Consider the following 17,858-nt stretch of genomic DNA (forward strand, 5'->3'; position numbering starts at 1 on the left):
TGAAGCAGCGCCAAAATATTTGCACTTTCTCCTCCCTATGTTTGACATTTTATCTGTTTGTACGTGTTGTTTTTCTCTTGAAGTGACTGAAAAGGTCTAGGTAAGAGTGAGAATATATTTGTCAAGAGAAGAGCGGCTCCCCACTGGAAGAACGAGTACATGTATGTTCATGTTACCACATTTCCCCATGTGATCAGTCTGTCGCATTTAGTGCTTAGAAAATTAAACATACGTGTCCCCTGTTACATATACTAGAGGCAGTGGCGGCCCACTACAGAGGAGCAAACATTGAGCCACATTGAATCCACTTATTGCTTTGATACACACAAACTCCTTGAGGAAGAACCGCGGCGATGCAGACCGGTGCAAACAAACGTGTCATGTATGTATGTGAACATGCAATATTAAGTGAAGTGCATGCATTAGAATTAGACTGTGATCCAAGTCTAATTGATCAGCACAGAATTAGCTCTATCAATCCCCTTGCACTGTAAAGAACTTTTTAGAAGCATTAACATTTTTGGCTCAAGATGTTTGTCAGATGTTTGTTAAACAAAATCTGATGTGTTATGTTTTTTGTTCACTAAATACCAGTGTTGGAAATAAATTATAGTAAAAAAAAAAAATGTTTGAAAAGAAAATTGTGACAGATTGTGAGAATTGGAAAATTTAAAGCAGCTTTGACTGTCGAGCTCAATCCTCCCCCCTCATAATACTGGTGCAGTATGAACACAATGGTTGCAGTTTACTAATGCAGCTGAAAATGAAACGTTGCTGTATGTTTACATGCATGTGGCAGTATGAACATATTAAAAACACATTAAAAGCTTCAGAGAGACACTCCAAACCTAAAAAAAAAAAACGCACAACCATGAAATAATATTGCCTGAGAAAATTACAACATATTGGCAATACACTATCATCCAATCCCATATCCAAAATTCACTTTTCATTTAGCTTTACTTTGGTTTCCACCGTCACCTGGGAAATAATATCTGGTTCATTAGGTGCTTAAGGCTCCACTATGGTCACAGGTGCTCGTTCATTTTATCCGTCTGGTTTTTGTTGCCACACTGGTGGTATTAAAAAGAAAAAGAGAAAAAAGTGGATTTTATTATGCGGTTTGATAATAGCAGTGGGATTAAACTACACAATAGATTGCCATCAAAATAACAAGCTAAAAGAAGCTGAGCTTGAAGTTCGACCCACAGTGAAGGCCATTGGTTTACACATATCTTACACAGCATATCACGCTGATGTGTTTCAAAGTCCTTGTGGATAATATTGTCCCTCTGAGTTCATATTAGTTTTCCATAAAACAGCAAAAGAGCCTTTTATTTACAATGACGTATTAGGGCTATTGTTTGTTAAAATATCAAGCTGAAAGAGAAAGAGGGTCAATTTCTGAGTTAAAAACTTAGAAACAACAAATATATGGGGAAAAAAATGATTATATAGTCACAAATTTGTAAAAACCCCTACTTTACAGTTGGATTTAGAAACAACAAAATTGTGCTTGCCCAGAATCACCAGATCATTATGGTGTCTTTGCTCTTCCAACCTTGTAAAGTGAAGCTTTTCTGGATTAAAAAACAACAATAAATACCAGAATTCAAATTATTTTCAAATTGTTCTTCCAAATTTGTGTCTTCAACCTTGAAAATTTTGAGTTTTAAACTTGGAAACTTGGAAATTCCCCCTGATCTCTCTTTAAAAAAAAAAAAATACACCATCACAGTAAGTCCCAGCATGTTAATGTTGAGTTTCACATGTTATTGAATTTTCTGCATCGAGAGTTCATTGGCAACAGTAGAGGTGACTGAACCTGAACCAGTAATACCAGCTGGTCTTAGCTGTCATATTCACGTTTATCCCCATTACTGTAAACAAGATGTGGCACTTAGAAATGCCAGTTCCTGAAATAAATATTTGAGTCTGCCCAGTTATATCAGAGTACAATTTGTGTATGTAAGCACATTCATTGTCCGTTCTCCAACAGTTGATCTCAGCCTCGCTATGCAAAGCATTTACCACACACACTTGGAGCTTTGCCACAGAAGACAGTGCATTAAGTCTCACAATACAAAATACCCCCCAGGGTGTCTGATTGATAAGTGATTGCGCAAGGAAGGAAAAGAGAAGTGAAGGCCCTGAGAATGATAAGTTTTAGAAATGTGAAAAAAAAAGTATTCCTCACATTTGGGAACAATTGAGTTTTGAGAAGGAACTGCGAGTTGCTATTGTGGTCTGGATGCTTGTGTTATTTGTTTTGAGTTGTGTATTTCTTACCATATTCCCGAGGGTCACAGCAGTGGCTCATGAATGCGAGACAAAAAAAAGAAGAAAAAAAAAAGGCTCCTATTGTAAATATGTACAATAACCTTTGTTTGTTTGTTTGTTTGTTTTACTAAATTGCATTGTGGGGCATTTGGGTGTTCACTTAACTTCACTGTCATTCTGGCTTATTGTAAAAAAAAATATATGTATACTTTTCTGTTTACATCATGTCAAACATTAGGCTTTTACAGTAGCTAATTCACAACATTGAAATGCTTAGACCAGACTGTATGTTATCAGCTCAGAGCAGTGTTTATTTTATCTGTGGTGGGGTTATTTGACTTTTTCAGCTTGTGTTTTATGAGTCCTGTCATTGTCACTATACACGGTCAAGAATGTATACAGTATCTGGTGCTTAATCCACCACAATCACAAGTCCGGTCTCGTCTAATTTGAGCTGGACACTTCTGCCAAGAATGAGAAAAGAAACCTGTGTTTCATAGAGGACTGTGCAGTCTCTCTTTGCCGAGCGCCTGTTTCAGTCCAGGTCTGAACACTAGGCTTGTGTGTGTCTGCTGAAGTGTTTCCAGACGCTGTAGACCTGCAGATTACATGCAAGATCTAAAACAACCTAACAGGCTAGTAATCACTGCTAATCACGATGGGAGGGGAGGAGGAGGAGGAAGAAGAGGGGAGGGTGCACATAGTGAAGGAGGCTTAGGGATGATTGTCAGTCTGACAGCAAGACGCCAACACTGTCCTGCTCCTCACCGGCTGCTTTTCCACTGCGGGATGTTTTCACAACATTTCTTATTCATGGCTGAAGAAATGAGATCTGTTGGAAAACAAAGCGCTGAGACGTGTTGTCTTTGGGTGAAATTGGTCAATTGTAAATGATGTGGCTTGAGGTGCAGCTGTTGGCTCTGCACTGAAAACTGAAATACTTGTCCACTGTAATGTAGACCTTCATTCCTGAGCTATTTGAACTTGTGTCACAATAAACACAGACGATACAGAACAATAGGAAGGACTAAAAAGATGGGATCGCCTAAATCTTGTATAAGAAAAGACTATTTTTCAATCACTCACCTGTTTTTGACTCAAGTTGGCAACACTATACATGTTTGAATGTTTTTAAAGCTTGTTAATTATTAAATTGGAACAATGTCCAGATGGATTTTCTTTCACAGAACAAGTGTCTCTCCTCTTTTTCCTGTTTCTATTAAACCATCTTAGTTACACTTGTACATGTGGTATAATAATCCTGGCAAACAACCACAACAAAAGCAGCAATAATATGGAACTGATCGGATCCCTGTGCTGTTTTTACACCACATCTATTCAAACTATGTTCAGTTTGGACTTGTTGCGCAGTGGGAAAACATTAAGAGCTAGAACAGAAGAGGACCAGTCTGGGGGGTGAGGGGGGGATTGATGAGCTCCATACTGACCCCTAATGGGGAGGAGAGATCTCTGCAGGCTGCAAGTTCACTCACAGCATCAGCCAAGCCGCTCCAGTTTCATGAACTGATAATAAACATTTTTAAAGAACAGTTATGTGTTGTAATTTTCTTAACCTTATACCACAGTTGCACATACAGTCTATGTGCACAGGCCACTCTTTGATGTCCAGCTTGTGTAGCATGAAAACTGCCTGGTTCCTTTATTTGAACAATTAATTAATTAAAAGTGGACTCTTTGGTCGCCACATAAATAGTTGAGGTTAATTATTATTCTCTGGTTTTAACGTCAAACTCCTGAGTGCAGAGTCACACTCTGTTTGGCCCGTTGTTTTGCGTGTGGTGGGAGATGTTCTGATTTAGTGATGAGACTTCAAAGGTGCGGATGTTGTCAGTGCATGATGGGAGGCGGAGGGCTTCGGGGGTGAGGTCGCTGGTGGTGGGGATGGGGGAGGTGAGGTTTTGAGGGGGAGAGGAGGGTTGTATCACAGATGAAATTGGAGCCAAGAGGCAGCTGCAGTACATCTGTCTTGTACTGACACATGTGGCATTTGACTTCCAGTGTGAAGTTCAAAAGAGTTTTATAATGACGCAGCTGCTTAGGGATGCATGTGCGTGTGTGTGTTTTCCCCTTTGTTGAAGGTGGGGTGGTGGGAAGGTGGGCTGGCAAAGGGGTTTCATAGGTGAAGATTGGAATTTGGGGTTTTGAGAGTGACGTGTGGGCAGCGCAGGTGCAAGGAAATTCATAACTTTATTTTTCTGATATTCACATCAAGGGCACTTTTTGTGGTAAAAAAAAAAAAAAAATCCAGTGTGCCTACAAATAGAAAATCCAGTGCCTTAAAAGAAGTTTCATGTTCATGTTCACCCCATGTTGCTGTTTCATTTATCACACTGTAAGAGTTGAGTTTGGCATTTACATTTAGAATGACGCACAATTAATCACAAACAACAGGTAGTTGTTGTTATTATCTCTTTTTGAATCACAATAACTTTGATGCTGTTGGGTTCGATAGTTTGAATCCAATCCAAGAGCTATTTCATCTTCAAAAAATCTCCATCTTGGGTTTAGATTTTTTTTTTTCTTTCTTACCTCTGACAAAAATCATTTAAAAATCACCATTTCTGATGTATCTAAAATAAAATGTCATTAATGAGGCGTACAGGATAAGACATTTGGAATCAGTATCACTGACCATCTAATACCTTTTTTTTATTATTTTTTTTCTTAAATCAAAAACCAAACCAGCAGTAGGGATATCAGGGTATTAGATAGATAGGAGTCTGTGTCGGGCTTCCCCGGTAACAACAACCTACTGTTTTACATTTCCCACATTCTGCCAGCTGTGAGAAATGCTGTGTAGTTTTTTTTTCTTTTCTCCCGCTCCTCTGTGTGCACTGAAACACTTAGAAACAGATCAAACACCATTACAGGTAATTAGAGAGGACCATTAGCTTGTGTGATAGCTAAACATTAGCAGTGGGGGGATGATAGTGTACACACTGCTCACCATTTGTGCCTGATGCAGCACCTGCCCAGCAGCCTGAGCACAGGGTCGGGTGTGTGTGTGTGTGTGTGTGTGTGTGTGTGTGGGGGGGGTGCCAGCCAGGAGGCCAGAGCTCAGGGGTCAAAGGTCATGTTCCAGACAAGCATATCCACATGCTAATTGAGAACTCAGCTGCAAGAACAGAGCTTGCAGGTGGACAATGCATTTAACCCCCTAATGCCAACTATTCTTTCCTCTCTTTTTTTCTGTCTTTTTGCTCTAATGTACCAGAGGAGCATCTGAAGAGTTTAAGGGGTTTGTTTTAAATATAATCCTGCGACAAGTAGCCTACAGCAAGTGCAGCCAGAAATAAACTTCTGTTAGCTGAAGGTGTTAGTGAGAATGGGCCTCATTCACGAACCGTTCTTAGGAACAAATTTGTTCTTAAATCCTAATACAAAGTTTTTACGAAGATTGTGGCATTCATGAATGTTTTCTTATCCAGAATTTGTTCTTAACTAAGAACAAAATCTACGAACAGTCAGGAGTATACTTACGCACTTTTAGGTGCTGAGACTTCTGCAAAAATAACCGATTATAGCGTTTTCTTTTGTTCTGCAGTTGTATGACATTATATGATTTGAATAAGAATTATTTTCTTATCTTTTATGATGTTTTTAATAATCATATATATTAATAATAATAATTGACAAATCATTGCAGTACAGCTGCCGATATGATTTTTTTTTTCCTAATTGTGGGCTGCAACAGTGCACACTACACACAACTGTTTTTTTTTTCATAGGTGATAATATGATGATATTTATGATGGCACACGTGAGAGTGTGGTCTCTCTGATAACAACCCGAAGAGCTGCATCCACTGCTGACGCAACTAAATATAGCCTAAATATAAATATAAAAATATAAACTAAATATAAGCCTTTTGTTTGTTTCTTTGTCTCATTCCTGCCGCAGTAGCGCCACTTCACTACTTAAGTTCTTTTTACGTTTGGAGTCTGGTGCTCCCTCCCTGATTTTCATTTGAGCATTTCAACTTTCTTTCTCACTCCACCTCCTCTGCACAGTGCCTGTGGTCTCTGTTTGCACACGGCCCTGCAGTCTCATGCCCTTTTACGGGCATTGATGGGGCTGTTACCTATGCTAATCCTATGTTAATTAGACTCACCTGGCACACGCCCTCAACTTACGAGGAGATGGCATTCATCAAGTAGGAACACAGCTGCGAACAATTCTGAGGCTTACGAACGCGTTGATGAATCTGACGTAGGGTTTTCTTAAGGAACTTCTTAAGAACAACTTAAGAAAGAATCTAAGAAGGTTCTTAAGAAGATATTGGTGAATGAGGCCCATTGTCCGCTCTATAAAATGGAAATAAAGAGGGATTGTATTTCTCATTTACTTCAGTCTACAGACAGATTCTGTTTTATTATAGGTGATTTAAAAGCACATGGTTTTATGTTCTTTAAGGCCTGACAATTACTTACAAAGATACAAAATGTAGTACATAATATAATATTATTTGAAAATGCGTCTACCAGCAGCTGTGAAAAAGCTATGAATAAGTTACAGTACATAGTTGATACGAAATAAATATTTTTTATGTGAATCTGGCAGCTGTTTTGTACAAAGTTATAAGAGAGGAATTTATGTCCCATCTTTAGCACAACACAAGTATTTCACATGAATAAGTGCAGTGTAGTTTTTATTTCGCTGGATTGAAAGTACCGGTATCTGCTTTTCATCACTTGCTGCCATCGGGGCTCACTTAGTATTTAATTTGTGCATATTTTACTCAAGTTTTATAATAAAAGATTATTTTCAAACACACATGATGTAGTTTGTGGTGAGGCTGAGGTTTCTTCAACCAACGTTCATCCCTCTCCTCCATGCTTTCATTTATTTGGCTTGTGAAAAGCTGTTCCTGCCCATTTGGATTTGGTCAAAGGGCAGGTGTGTGTGTGTGTTACTTATAACCTGTATTTTACTAGTGTATATGCTATAATGTGCATACATTTAGCCTATATATTGAGATGTGTTTGTACATTCAGGCATACAAACATAACCGCACATAACCAAAAACACACGTTAAGTGTGTAGCCGCTGTTCAATAAGGCTGGATTGGATTAAACGTCATTGATCCATGTGAAGACGTGAATGAAGATTAAAGCTCTTCCAGTAAGGCCACAAAGTTCATGAGCTGAAACTTAAGCATGAAAACCATAAAACTGAGGTAATGAGATCTGAGATTTTAAGTACTGTATGACCTCAGAGATTTTATTATTACCTGAATATGATACATACATAAACAATTTGATGGCCATACAAGCACGAATTCATGCACAAACAATAGAGGCTGATATAATCATCTTCACTATGAACATGAATGACCAGATAATAATAATATTAAAATACACAACCTGTAATGCTTCAATAGTCAGAGGCAGGCTGATGGACAGCAGGGAGCATTTTAGGCCAATATGAAGATCATCATCATTACTGGAGGAGGAGGAGGGGGAGGAGGAGGAGGTGGTGGTGGTAGGAGGGGTGGGGGGTCGGGGTGGGGTGTAGGAGTGTATGCACACACACATATACGTCCTCCTGATTCTGTCTGTTAAATCCTTGAGGCTCTAAATTGTCACAGCCTTGTGCGATGGGTGTTGTCTTTCAGGACTGTCCTTGAAAGCACCACGGTGTGCCTCTGTCAGCAGACATCGTCCTTACCCACAAAAGCTAGTCATATACTGTTGGTTACACATCAAGCTAGTTCTTCCTGAAATCCAACCAATAATGATCTGTTTTAATTCATTTGTCCAGGAGTATATTAATCTAGACAGTTCCTAGAAAGACACTTGGACATTCAAGGTCACTAGACACTCTTGAATTCTTCATTTTAGTGAGCATCATCACAGCACACAGTCAAAAATACCCACAACTCTGTACACACACACACACAGACACACAGACACACACACACAGACACACACACACACACACACACACACACACACACACACACACACACACACACACACAGCTAAAGCACGTGGCTGTGTTATTGCCAAAATGCCTATTCAGTGCCATACAGCTTCGCCGCGACCTGAGAACAGTCGTGTTGTTTAAGAGTGAGTTCATCTACTGTTTGGTTGCAGCTGATGAACTGATCCTCGGTCAGTGTGAACTCAGGACGCCGATCAGCTGGTCCATGAGAACCAGAGGAGACTCGCGGCCGCCATTCTGTCAGGCCGGCCCCAAATTCACCAGCTGGGTGTGACTTCATCATTGGACTCACTGGTCTAGTGTGTGTGCATCTATGTGTGTGTGTGTGTGTGTGTGTGTCAGTCATGCTGGTGTTTGCATGTTCAGTCAGGAAAATTTACACAGTCATATCTGAAACTCAGGGATGGAGAAGGGATCATCGTGCGACACTGAGGAACAGTGGTGAGAGCTTGAAAAAGGTATTTATAGATATGGATGTTAATCTACATATCGGTCAGTACAGGTGTTAGTGTAGACTGCAGTGTATTTATCAGGATTTTACTAAAGCTGTAATGATTATAACGATCTTTAGTTTTAGCTATGGACACGTTTAAGATTGGATCTGGTATTTTGTCCATTTTCCAACGCAGTAATAAGAACAAGGTGCAGAAGGAGCAAAAATCTCCCGACATCCAGTTTACTCATGAAATGTTATCACAGTTTTGATTTGACTTCATTATGAAAATCAGAGTCTGTAAGTTAAATGCATATCTTTAGGAGTGATTTTTCTCCTCACAGCGACAACTAACTGGAATTCTTTCTCATTCACTTTTTTGATTCACATTTTGGACACAACGAGCGATCTGCTTCACTCCACAGCACAGGTAAGTTGACATAAAAAAAACAGCAACTGTACATTAAAAGTATCATTTCAATGACCGATTAGACATTTTCTCAAAAACAAAACTATGTGAAACTGTGAGTGTCTTGAAGCATAGGGGACATAGCTCTACCTGGATGTAAGAAACTAAATATGCAAAATTTAATGTAGACTATTACAAAACTGTATTTTTAAAACAAAGAAGAAAAAAAATAGATTCTACATAACATACAGCTGGTGAATAAACTGTGTTTGTGAAATCCCTTTGCTATATCACATGTTCAGTATCGTCATCATTTGGGTTTTTCACAGCACAGAAGGTCAGAAGAAAATAAATGCACCTACATCTTGAGAGAGAGACCCAAACGACCCACACGAATGGCGTCCCAGGAGGTTTGTTGTTTTAACCATTTTTCTACATGAGCACAGCGTGACAGAGGGAGCACTAACACTCACTCGTGGTAATTAAAATTCTGGACATCTTGCCAGTGTGTGAACATACTACTGTATAGTTTCTGCCCATGTTTGACCTTTAGAGAAAGTAAAAGGGTCAGTTAAGTACAGGGAAGCATGACGGGTCAGGGAGGTTAAGTCTGCACTGTCACTCTGTCTGTTTAGAGAAATTAAAGTGTCTAAAGTGAAATTATTCACTTTCATTTTTTAAATAGTAAAAATCTAAATACACCTGATTCAGCAAACTGTTTCTGATTTCAAAGTCCAGTTTGTTGTGAATATTGTCAATTTATTTATATAGCACATTTCATATGGCAAGCATAAACTCAATGTGCTTCACGCTAAAAGCAAGATGCAATACATGTTGAGTACATATTAAAACAAACAAAAAGTTAGTGCATATTAAAACAGAAGCCAATGTGTTAAGACAAACAAACAAACAAAAAACTAATTAAAAGCTTGCGAGAACAGGTATGTTTTAAGATTGCGCTTAAAAGAAGATGTTGTTGGAGATGAGCGGAGTTCAATGGGCAGAGAGTTCCATAGTGTTGGACCATAAAAACTGAAAGCACCTTGAGCTGATTTTGAATGTATACGTGGTATATTGAGAAGAGATTTACATGAGGATCTGAGGTATCTGTCAGGTGTGTACTGGGTGAGCATGTCAGAAACATAGGGAGGGGCAGCACTGTTAAGAGATTTAAAAACAATAAGTAAAATTTTAAAATCAATTCTGTATTTGACTGGGAGCCAGTGGAGAGACTTTAAATATTGTATAATTAAGAGTTAATTTCCTCATTTTGTGTTTAAAAGAGATTAAAAGCTCCACTCACCCAAAACAATGTCACTGCACAGAGCCATCTGACTGCCACGCTCCTGACCTCCATCCTGGCGGCGGTGCTGGGCTCCCTGCAGATTGGCTACCACACAGGCAACATCAACGCACCGGCCAAGGTGAGCAGGACAGACAGGAGCTGAGGGGGAGAGATCACATGACGCAGGTTGATACCGATGACGACACTTGGCTTCAAATGACTCGACCTGGACTTGAGCACTGACTGGAAAGACAGAAACTCATGCGTGCGAGTGTACACACAGTAAATAAACTCCCTTTGAAATGATGACAGTTGTATCATTTGTGTTTAAACCAGAGATTTTTTATTTGTATGTGAGTTCGTCTGGGAACTCGACTCAGCTCCTCTTTGCAGACAGGAACTTTGTTCATGGTTTAGTGACTCCAAGAAATCAAGGAAAATCTCAAATAATACAAATTCCTTCAAATGAAAAAATAATTATACACCATGCATGTATCCAGACTTTGTCCAGACTTTCAGAACAATAGTCCTTTAATACAAATGAAGTATAGAAGTGCAGTAACAGTCCCACGGCTGAAGAACAAATATCTCAGAGCCTCAATAAAACACAGAATAAAGTTTATCAGCTGAAACTCTGCGGCTCAGCTCCAGGCCTGGCTGCTCTCGACTGGCAGGGTTTGCATTTTTCACAGGTTGACCAAAGTTTTGCAAGTTGAGTATGTGCTTTATTCACGTACTTTTAATTTACTTTTTCAACATTAAACAAAATGCATTCTGTCTGAAACCCATATTCATTTAATGATTTAGATTGCTAAATAACATTTTGATCAGAAACTTATGTGGTTGTGCGATGATGAAAATTTTAAGATTAATTTCTCTGTTTGAAGTAATGCTTTTCCTCTATGTAGTGATGGAGATTGCCTATCTTTGTTTTGTTTTTTAAAGATAATCGAGGAGTTCTTCAACCACACCTGGAGAGCCAGACACAACCAGACGATGCCCGATCACAGTCTGACTCTGCTGTGGTCCCTCTCCGTCAGCATTAAGGACTTTGGAGCCTTGATCGGGTCCCTGGGAGTCAAATATGTGGCAGATTCTTATGGCAGGTACTGTAAGAGAGAAATATTTAGAAATGTGATTTTCTGTCTATCAAATTTGTTACTTTATTTTCTGTCTTCATTTCTCACATCTTGCCCTCCATCCAGGCGTAACTCCATTTTGATAGTGAACTTCCTCTCCGTGGTGGGAGCGTGTCTGATGTCTGCGTCCAAAGCCTGCGAGTCATTTGAAGTCCTCATCCTGGGACGGTTGGTGTTCGGTCTGTTCTGCGGCCTGGTGATGAGTCTAAATCCGCTGTACATCCAGGAAGTATCTCCCACCAACCTGAGAGGGGCCTTTGCTACACTCAACCAGGTGTCCTTCGCCTCGGGCATCCTGGTGGGGATGGTGAGTCAGAAATTTGGCTTTAAATTGAAAAAGCTGCTTGAGGTTGATGTTTACTGTCTTCCAGGGTTTTGATCGATTATTTTAACATCTGGATACAAAGTGAAACTGTCAAACAATCCTGTTTTTGTTTGCTGCAGGTTGCAGGTCTGGAGACGGTGTTGGGGACGGAGCATTACTGGGCCATGATGTTGTCTCTGTCCCTCATCCCGGCCCTGATCCAGTACCTGGTGCTGCCTCTCTGCCCCGAGAGCCCTCGATACCTGCTCATCAACCGGGGGGAGGAGAGCAAGGCAGAGGCAGGTGAGTAGCACCGTTTAACCTTCGTCTTGAGCTAGCTCTCTGCAAAATACACTAAAAACTTAATTTTTTTCATCCAATTTGTTTTTCTTCTCTTGGTTACATTGTTCAGCTTCCTTATAAAAATATTGGTTTTAATACTTTTTTGGTGTAGGCCCCTGGTCCTTTTTTGTCAGTATACCCCATGTCTTCAATTTAACCTTCCTCTTGTCAGCTTTCTGCTACCATCTCTTGTGTTTGGGTCAGTTTTGACCCGAGTCTTAAATCAGCTGTGAAACACACTAAAAACAATAATTTTTCATCCCATTTGTTTCTCATCTCTTGGTTACGTTGTTAGGCTTCCTTATCCATGAAAAGGTTGTTTTTGCACTTATGATTTCAGTTTTAACTCTCATTGTTGTTCTTATTGTTATAACCGGGTCCTAACACCACAAATGTCATCATTCTAGCCAGAGCCTTTTAGAATTTTGTGAATTTTGTTTGTTTGTTTAAATAAAGGTTCCTGACAAAGTCAAAAAGCCTTGATGCTATAAACAATGTGGCCTACTTTTATGCATTTAAAACCTGAACACGGGTCACTGGTGACCCGAACACAAGAGGAAGGTTAAACATGTATTTCACATTATTTCACATCATTTATTTCACATGAAGAATTAAACTGGGATCGCTCCTGCAGCTCCATCGATGATTGAGAGGAGCTTCTACCTGAAGAAGCTTTAGCACCTGCATATAGATACATAACATGAAAATGCTTTTAACGCTCTCCAGTATTGCAGCTTTATGGATTCGCTCCTGTTTTTACCCTGCAGCCCTGCTGCGACTGAGAGGCAAAGCAGAGAAGGTGTTTGCTGAGCTGCAGGAGATGAAGGAGGAAGCCGCCCACACTCAGAGCGGCGTCACCATCCAGCAGTTCTTCAAGAAGCGCAGCTACAAGCAGCCGATCATCATCGTCCTCATTGTCAACTTGGGCAGCCAGCTGTCCGGATTCAATGCTGTGAGTCGCACACAATGAAATAAAGAAAAGTTTCCGAGGCTTAGTGGTAAAATAAATAGATAGAAATAAAAGATATGCTCAAATTGGAGCTTCTCTCTTTTTTTTTTTGCACAGCCCTGTGGCCCATCTATAAATTATTCAGCCGCAGCACTTCTCTCCAGCTCCCAGTCCTGTACTGGCAGTGAATCAGTACAGTTCCCACTTATCCCTTAAAAAAAGATGTCCCAGTAACCCACTAAGCTCAAGTCCATTTCTGCTCTGTTCCCCCAGATCATTAATTATTCCACCAGAATGTTCCAGGCCAAGTTTGACGAGGCCAAATACCTGACGCTGGGTGTGGGCGCCGTCAACGTGACCTTCACTTTGGTGGCAGTAAGTGCAAAATCTAGAGGTGATCATTTATATTCCACTAATATACAAGTGTGACAACATGATTTATATCACATGGGTGGACATACGTTTGTTCAGTTAACCTGAAATCTGCTGAAAATAGATGTCGAGTCACATTCTGTTGATTTTGCCACAAGCTGAACTCAAATCTTGGACTAAAGATAAAGACTTGTTGAGGTTTTCCTCTTGAGTGGTTTTACAGCCTGAACCACAACAGGTATAATGTTGCATTTTAATTCAGAGAGCGGGTTGAAATGTGAGCAGAGTCACCGCTCATGTTGTTTTTTCCTCTGCAGTTCTTCCTGATGGAAAGGGCAGGGAGGAGGAGGCTGCTGCTGACTGGTTTCATCTCCATAGCAGTGTGCAATTTACTCATGACCATAGTCGACTCAGTCCTGGTGAGATCATTTTACTCGGTGCGATTGTTATTTTCATTTGTGCAGGAAAAGTTAGATTCTAATATTAGACATGCGCTAGATGAGATTCGCTCTTCAAGGGTGAAGTTAAAAAACAAACTACGGCAACTTTTTGAGAACGATTTGAAACTTTTAAACAAATGTTCAGATCTACATGAAAATATATATAACCATCCTTCCATAACTAAGCCGTCTCTCCACGTTGCAGCACCTGGCTCCACAGATGCGCAGCCTCCAGGTCCTGCTGGTTTTCTGCCTGATCTCGGCCTACGAGCTCGGCCCCGGCCCGATCTCCTGGTTCATCGCGGCTGAGCTGTTCGACCAGCCCAGCAGACCCATCGCCATGGCCTTCACCAGTATGCTCAACTGGGGAGGGAAGTTTGTCCTGGCGCTCCTCTTCCCTCCGTTACTGGTGGGTTTAAAAAGTTGGGCCTTTGTGCCGTATACGACCGAGCTGAACGTCATGGGGGAAAACTTTAGAGGTGGATTTCTTGTTTGCTTTTGCCAGTTTGCTCACACCTCAGAGACGCAGCGACTATAAATCTGTTCAATCTGCTATATACATATGAATTGGCTATAAAAAGAGACATAAATCTGTTCAAGGTTAACTATGTATAAATCTGTTGCTAAATCCTTTAAAATGAGGTTTAAATAATGGTGAGTAAATTAACAGTTAACCAGGGAAACATCTGCTTGAACAGCAGAGATTGCAGCCAACCTTGAACCAAGAGCAATGACCCAAATAAAACAATCGTGTTGTTTTCTTCTTTCTTGTTTTAAAGCTCTTGTTCCCTCTCATTTTATACTTTTATTACTGCTTACTCTTCTTTTTGTGAATGTTGCTTCACATGGTGTCAATATGCTACAAATTGGGTCAGATTTTTGATCTTTTCTGTTGTATCAAGTTCAAATATCCTGATAAAATTGAATTTTGTTCCGTTTCTGCCACAAACAGAAAATCTGCAACGAGTATGTATACCTCCTCTTCATGACTGTGGCTCTGCTCGCCTTCATCTTCACCTGGATTCGCCTCCCGGAGACAAAAGGACGCACCTTCGATGACATTGCAGAGGAGTTCAGAGGAGCGGATGAGATTCCTCTGCACAACAAGACTGGATTCAACACGTTCCCCTGACAGACTCCATGACATCTGGGTCGTCATAGTCACACTGTGAGAGGGTCAGTTCACCAAATTTACAGCTGAAATATTTCACCAATTATTAGTGGTACGTACAGTATGGAACCAAACAGTTTTTGGTTTTAACTTCTGTATTTTATTTGTCACTGTTATATACGGTGGCCCCGAGGGCTCAAGAAAAAACCATGCAAAGACACAAACGCAATGTAATTTAGAAAACTGCTGACATGTGCTGCAAACTCACCACACAACACATAGATGATGACACTCCCATTGTGTTGAGTTCAGATTTTTTTTGCATGTGTTTTCTTAAGCTGCAGTTTGTTCAGCTCTCAGGGCCACCGTCATTTTATTAAGTTATAAAAACTACAGTATTATTGCTAAAAAGACATTTTAAATTTCAGTGCACCAAAAACCAAATTCCACAGAGTAATTTGGGTGAACTGACCTTTCGACCTTCCTAAGGGACAAACTTCTGTTTTACCTCGAGGGAACCAGCGAGTCACAGGACGTGGCTGAGTAAGACAGACTGTATGTATAACTTGGCTCTCCAACATTATTATGATTATCAGATTCAAAGTGTGCAATCACTGATATTTATACTGCATATTTTGAGGCATTTTGTAATCGTTGTATTATGTTGTAAAGCAAAAGGGACCCTTTCTGGGGCAGACAGTGGACACTTTCCAACCATTAAACAGTGAAAGTGAAAAAAAAACAAAGTCTGCATCACCAAGGGGCTCACAGTAATTTACTTCGTTTAGTTTATGAGGACTAAAATTGGATTTGTTCTCTCTCTGGAGACCAAGTTTGCAAAGGTTTATTTGACAGCTGGCTTTGTTTTTTAACACAAATAGTGTTATGACGCACAGACCACAACATCATGGAAAATTTTTCCTATGTGTCATAATTTTCATCAGAAATCCAGAGAAATACTCATTTGTCTCGATGGCTTCAGGGGGAAGAAAAGGTTTTGGAGACGGTCCAGAAATTTATGTCACTACAACATTACATCACTGTCATTTTTGTAAATAAATATCCTGTTACGTCAAGATCTTTACTGACTTCTCATGAAACAGAGTAATATCAGATAGATATTTTTGTGATTTATCTTTATCAGATCATATTGAAGATGTTAAATGTCATGGTGTATATATTAGCTTAATCATATTAGATTTAATTAGTAAGTAAGTGTGCACATAAATGTACCAGGTGAGTGTCAGGTGAGGCCGGCGGCTGCACCTGATTCCCCCTCAAACCACTTTCACCAGTCAACATTTTGCGCGTCCTGCTGCATAGACGCAGATTTACTTCCTGTTCCTTACTGGTTTGTGAAATCTCACATATCTCTGAACTGTGTACACTTGTAAGATGTCTGTGAAAACCAACCACAGCTGTGTGAATAAATATTGCATCCAATATGATCTACAGTGACTTGCAGAAACCGCAGGGGGAGAGGAGCCAGGAGATCAGAGGACGTGTTCAGGCTTTAAAACACCAGGGGGCAGAATTTAATTTAAATGAAAAAGACTGTACTTGCGCTTTCAAAGCCAGCTCTAATGCTCAAGACACCCTGGCTAAGTCTGGACGGATTCAGATGATTTTTTCTTTCTTTCTTTCTTTATCTGCATTTCTGTCTCACTGGAAAAGTTTGATAATGCTGCCCCCTACTGCTCCTAACTGTCTTGGTGCTGTAAATGAAACTACAGCAGGATCACAAAAAACAAGTACTGAACATTTCTGGAGCTACAGTATGTAATTATAAAAACATGAATAGCTGCAGAGTCTTCACTTGAATTCAGCTGCATTCAGCCCTCAGTCTGACTTGACTTGCCCCTTATGTCTGGAAATGTGTGACTGTAAAGAGCCTGTTGCTGTGGAAATGGCGGGGATGGCAGAGAGAAATATAATACTCTTTATTTAAACTAGTCTTAAAGATCTTGTTTTTTGTTACTTATGGACTGTTACTATAGTTAATGCAGGTGGGAGTGATGGACTGGAGGATGAACTCCAGCACTATACTCCACATCACATATCATGAGTGTTTCTCATACTTTTTTAGACCAAGGAACACTTAACCATTAAAAAATAAAACTTCTGGACACTGGTCAAATGTCAAACACACAATGAATCTCATTTGACACTTGGCTTAATGTTGCCCTGATCATTTCCATTTTTTTTTCACAATAAAAAAAAGGGAAAATTTGGATTTGTGGTGATCTGCAGACAGTCAAAAGAAATACACATTTTAAGTTTGTGAAATTTCATTTTAACAAGTCCACTCACTGACCACGAGGGGGCGCTGAAGGACAAAAAAGTGGACCATCACACTTTCAGCATGACTGCATCACTCAGAGAAATGACACCCCCACCTGTAGCTGTTCATATTTGTGCTACTACAGTACAAAAGATATGTCAGTTCCTGCCTGACACAACATGGATATTCTCATCAATCGTCTCCTCACACTGTCTGTCTTTTTGCTGTGGCATTCAGGTAATTAATCAGAAAATCTACCTTCTACCTAACTAATCTACCTAACTTCATGGATTTGTAGATATTTTATTCATATTTGTAGATAAAAGTTTAAAAATGTGTTCATTCTTTTATACTTGAAAGGAGTTTATCATTGTTGAACATGATAGTAACCTCTAATGTTGACCACACAGGTCTAAGTGAAGGGAGTGATGTCACTCAGACCCCTCTGCTGTGGAAAACACAGGGAACCGAGGCAACAATTGAATGCAACCATACCAAGGGTAGTGGCTACTACCAGATGTACTGGTACAGACAGCTGCCTGGAGAAAC

The 17,858-nt window shown here is 40.0% G+C and overlaps 1 protein-coding gene across 1 annotated transcript; it reads left to right on the forward strand.

Annotated features, from left to right (window-relative positions):
* The first annotated feature begins 9,416 nt into the window (after positions 1–9,416).
* slc2a1c (solute carrier family 2 member 1c) lies at positions 9,417–15,308 on the forward strand. The gene is made up of 10 exons (XM_085766993.1): positions 9,417–9,496; positions 10,412–10,510; positions 11,317–11,477; positions 11,577–11,817; positions 11,955–12,117; positions 12,924–13,108; positions 13,379–13,480; positions 13,795–13,896; positions 14,123–14,326; positions 14,870–15,308. Exons 1-10 carry the CDS (start codon positions 9,482–9,484, stop codon positions 15,047–15,049), a joined length of 1,452 nt encoding a protein of 483 aa, XP_085623119.1. The 5' UTR covers positions 9,417–9,481; the 3' UTR covers positions 15,050–15,308.
* The last annotated feature ends 2,550 nt before the right edge of the window (positions 15,309–17,858 follow it).

Source organism: Trachurus japonicus, chromosome 22 (genome assembly GCF_045865225.1).
Source record: "Trachurus japonicus isolate A0001 chromosome 22, Traja_1.0".
In the NCBI taxonomy this organism is placed as follows: domain Eukaryota; kingdom Metazoa; phylum Chordata; class Actinopteri; order Carangiformes; family Carangidae; genus Trachurus; species Trachurus japonicus.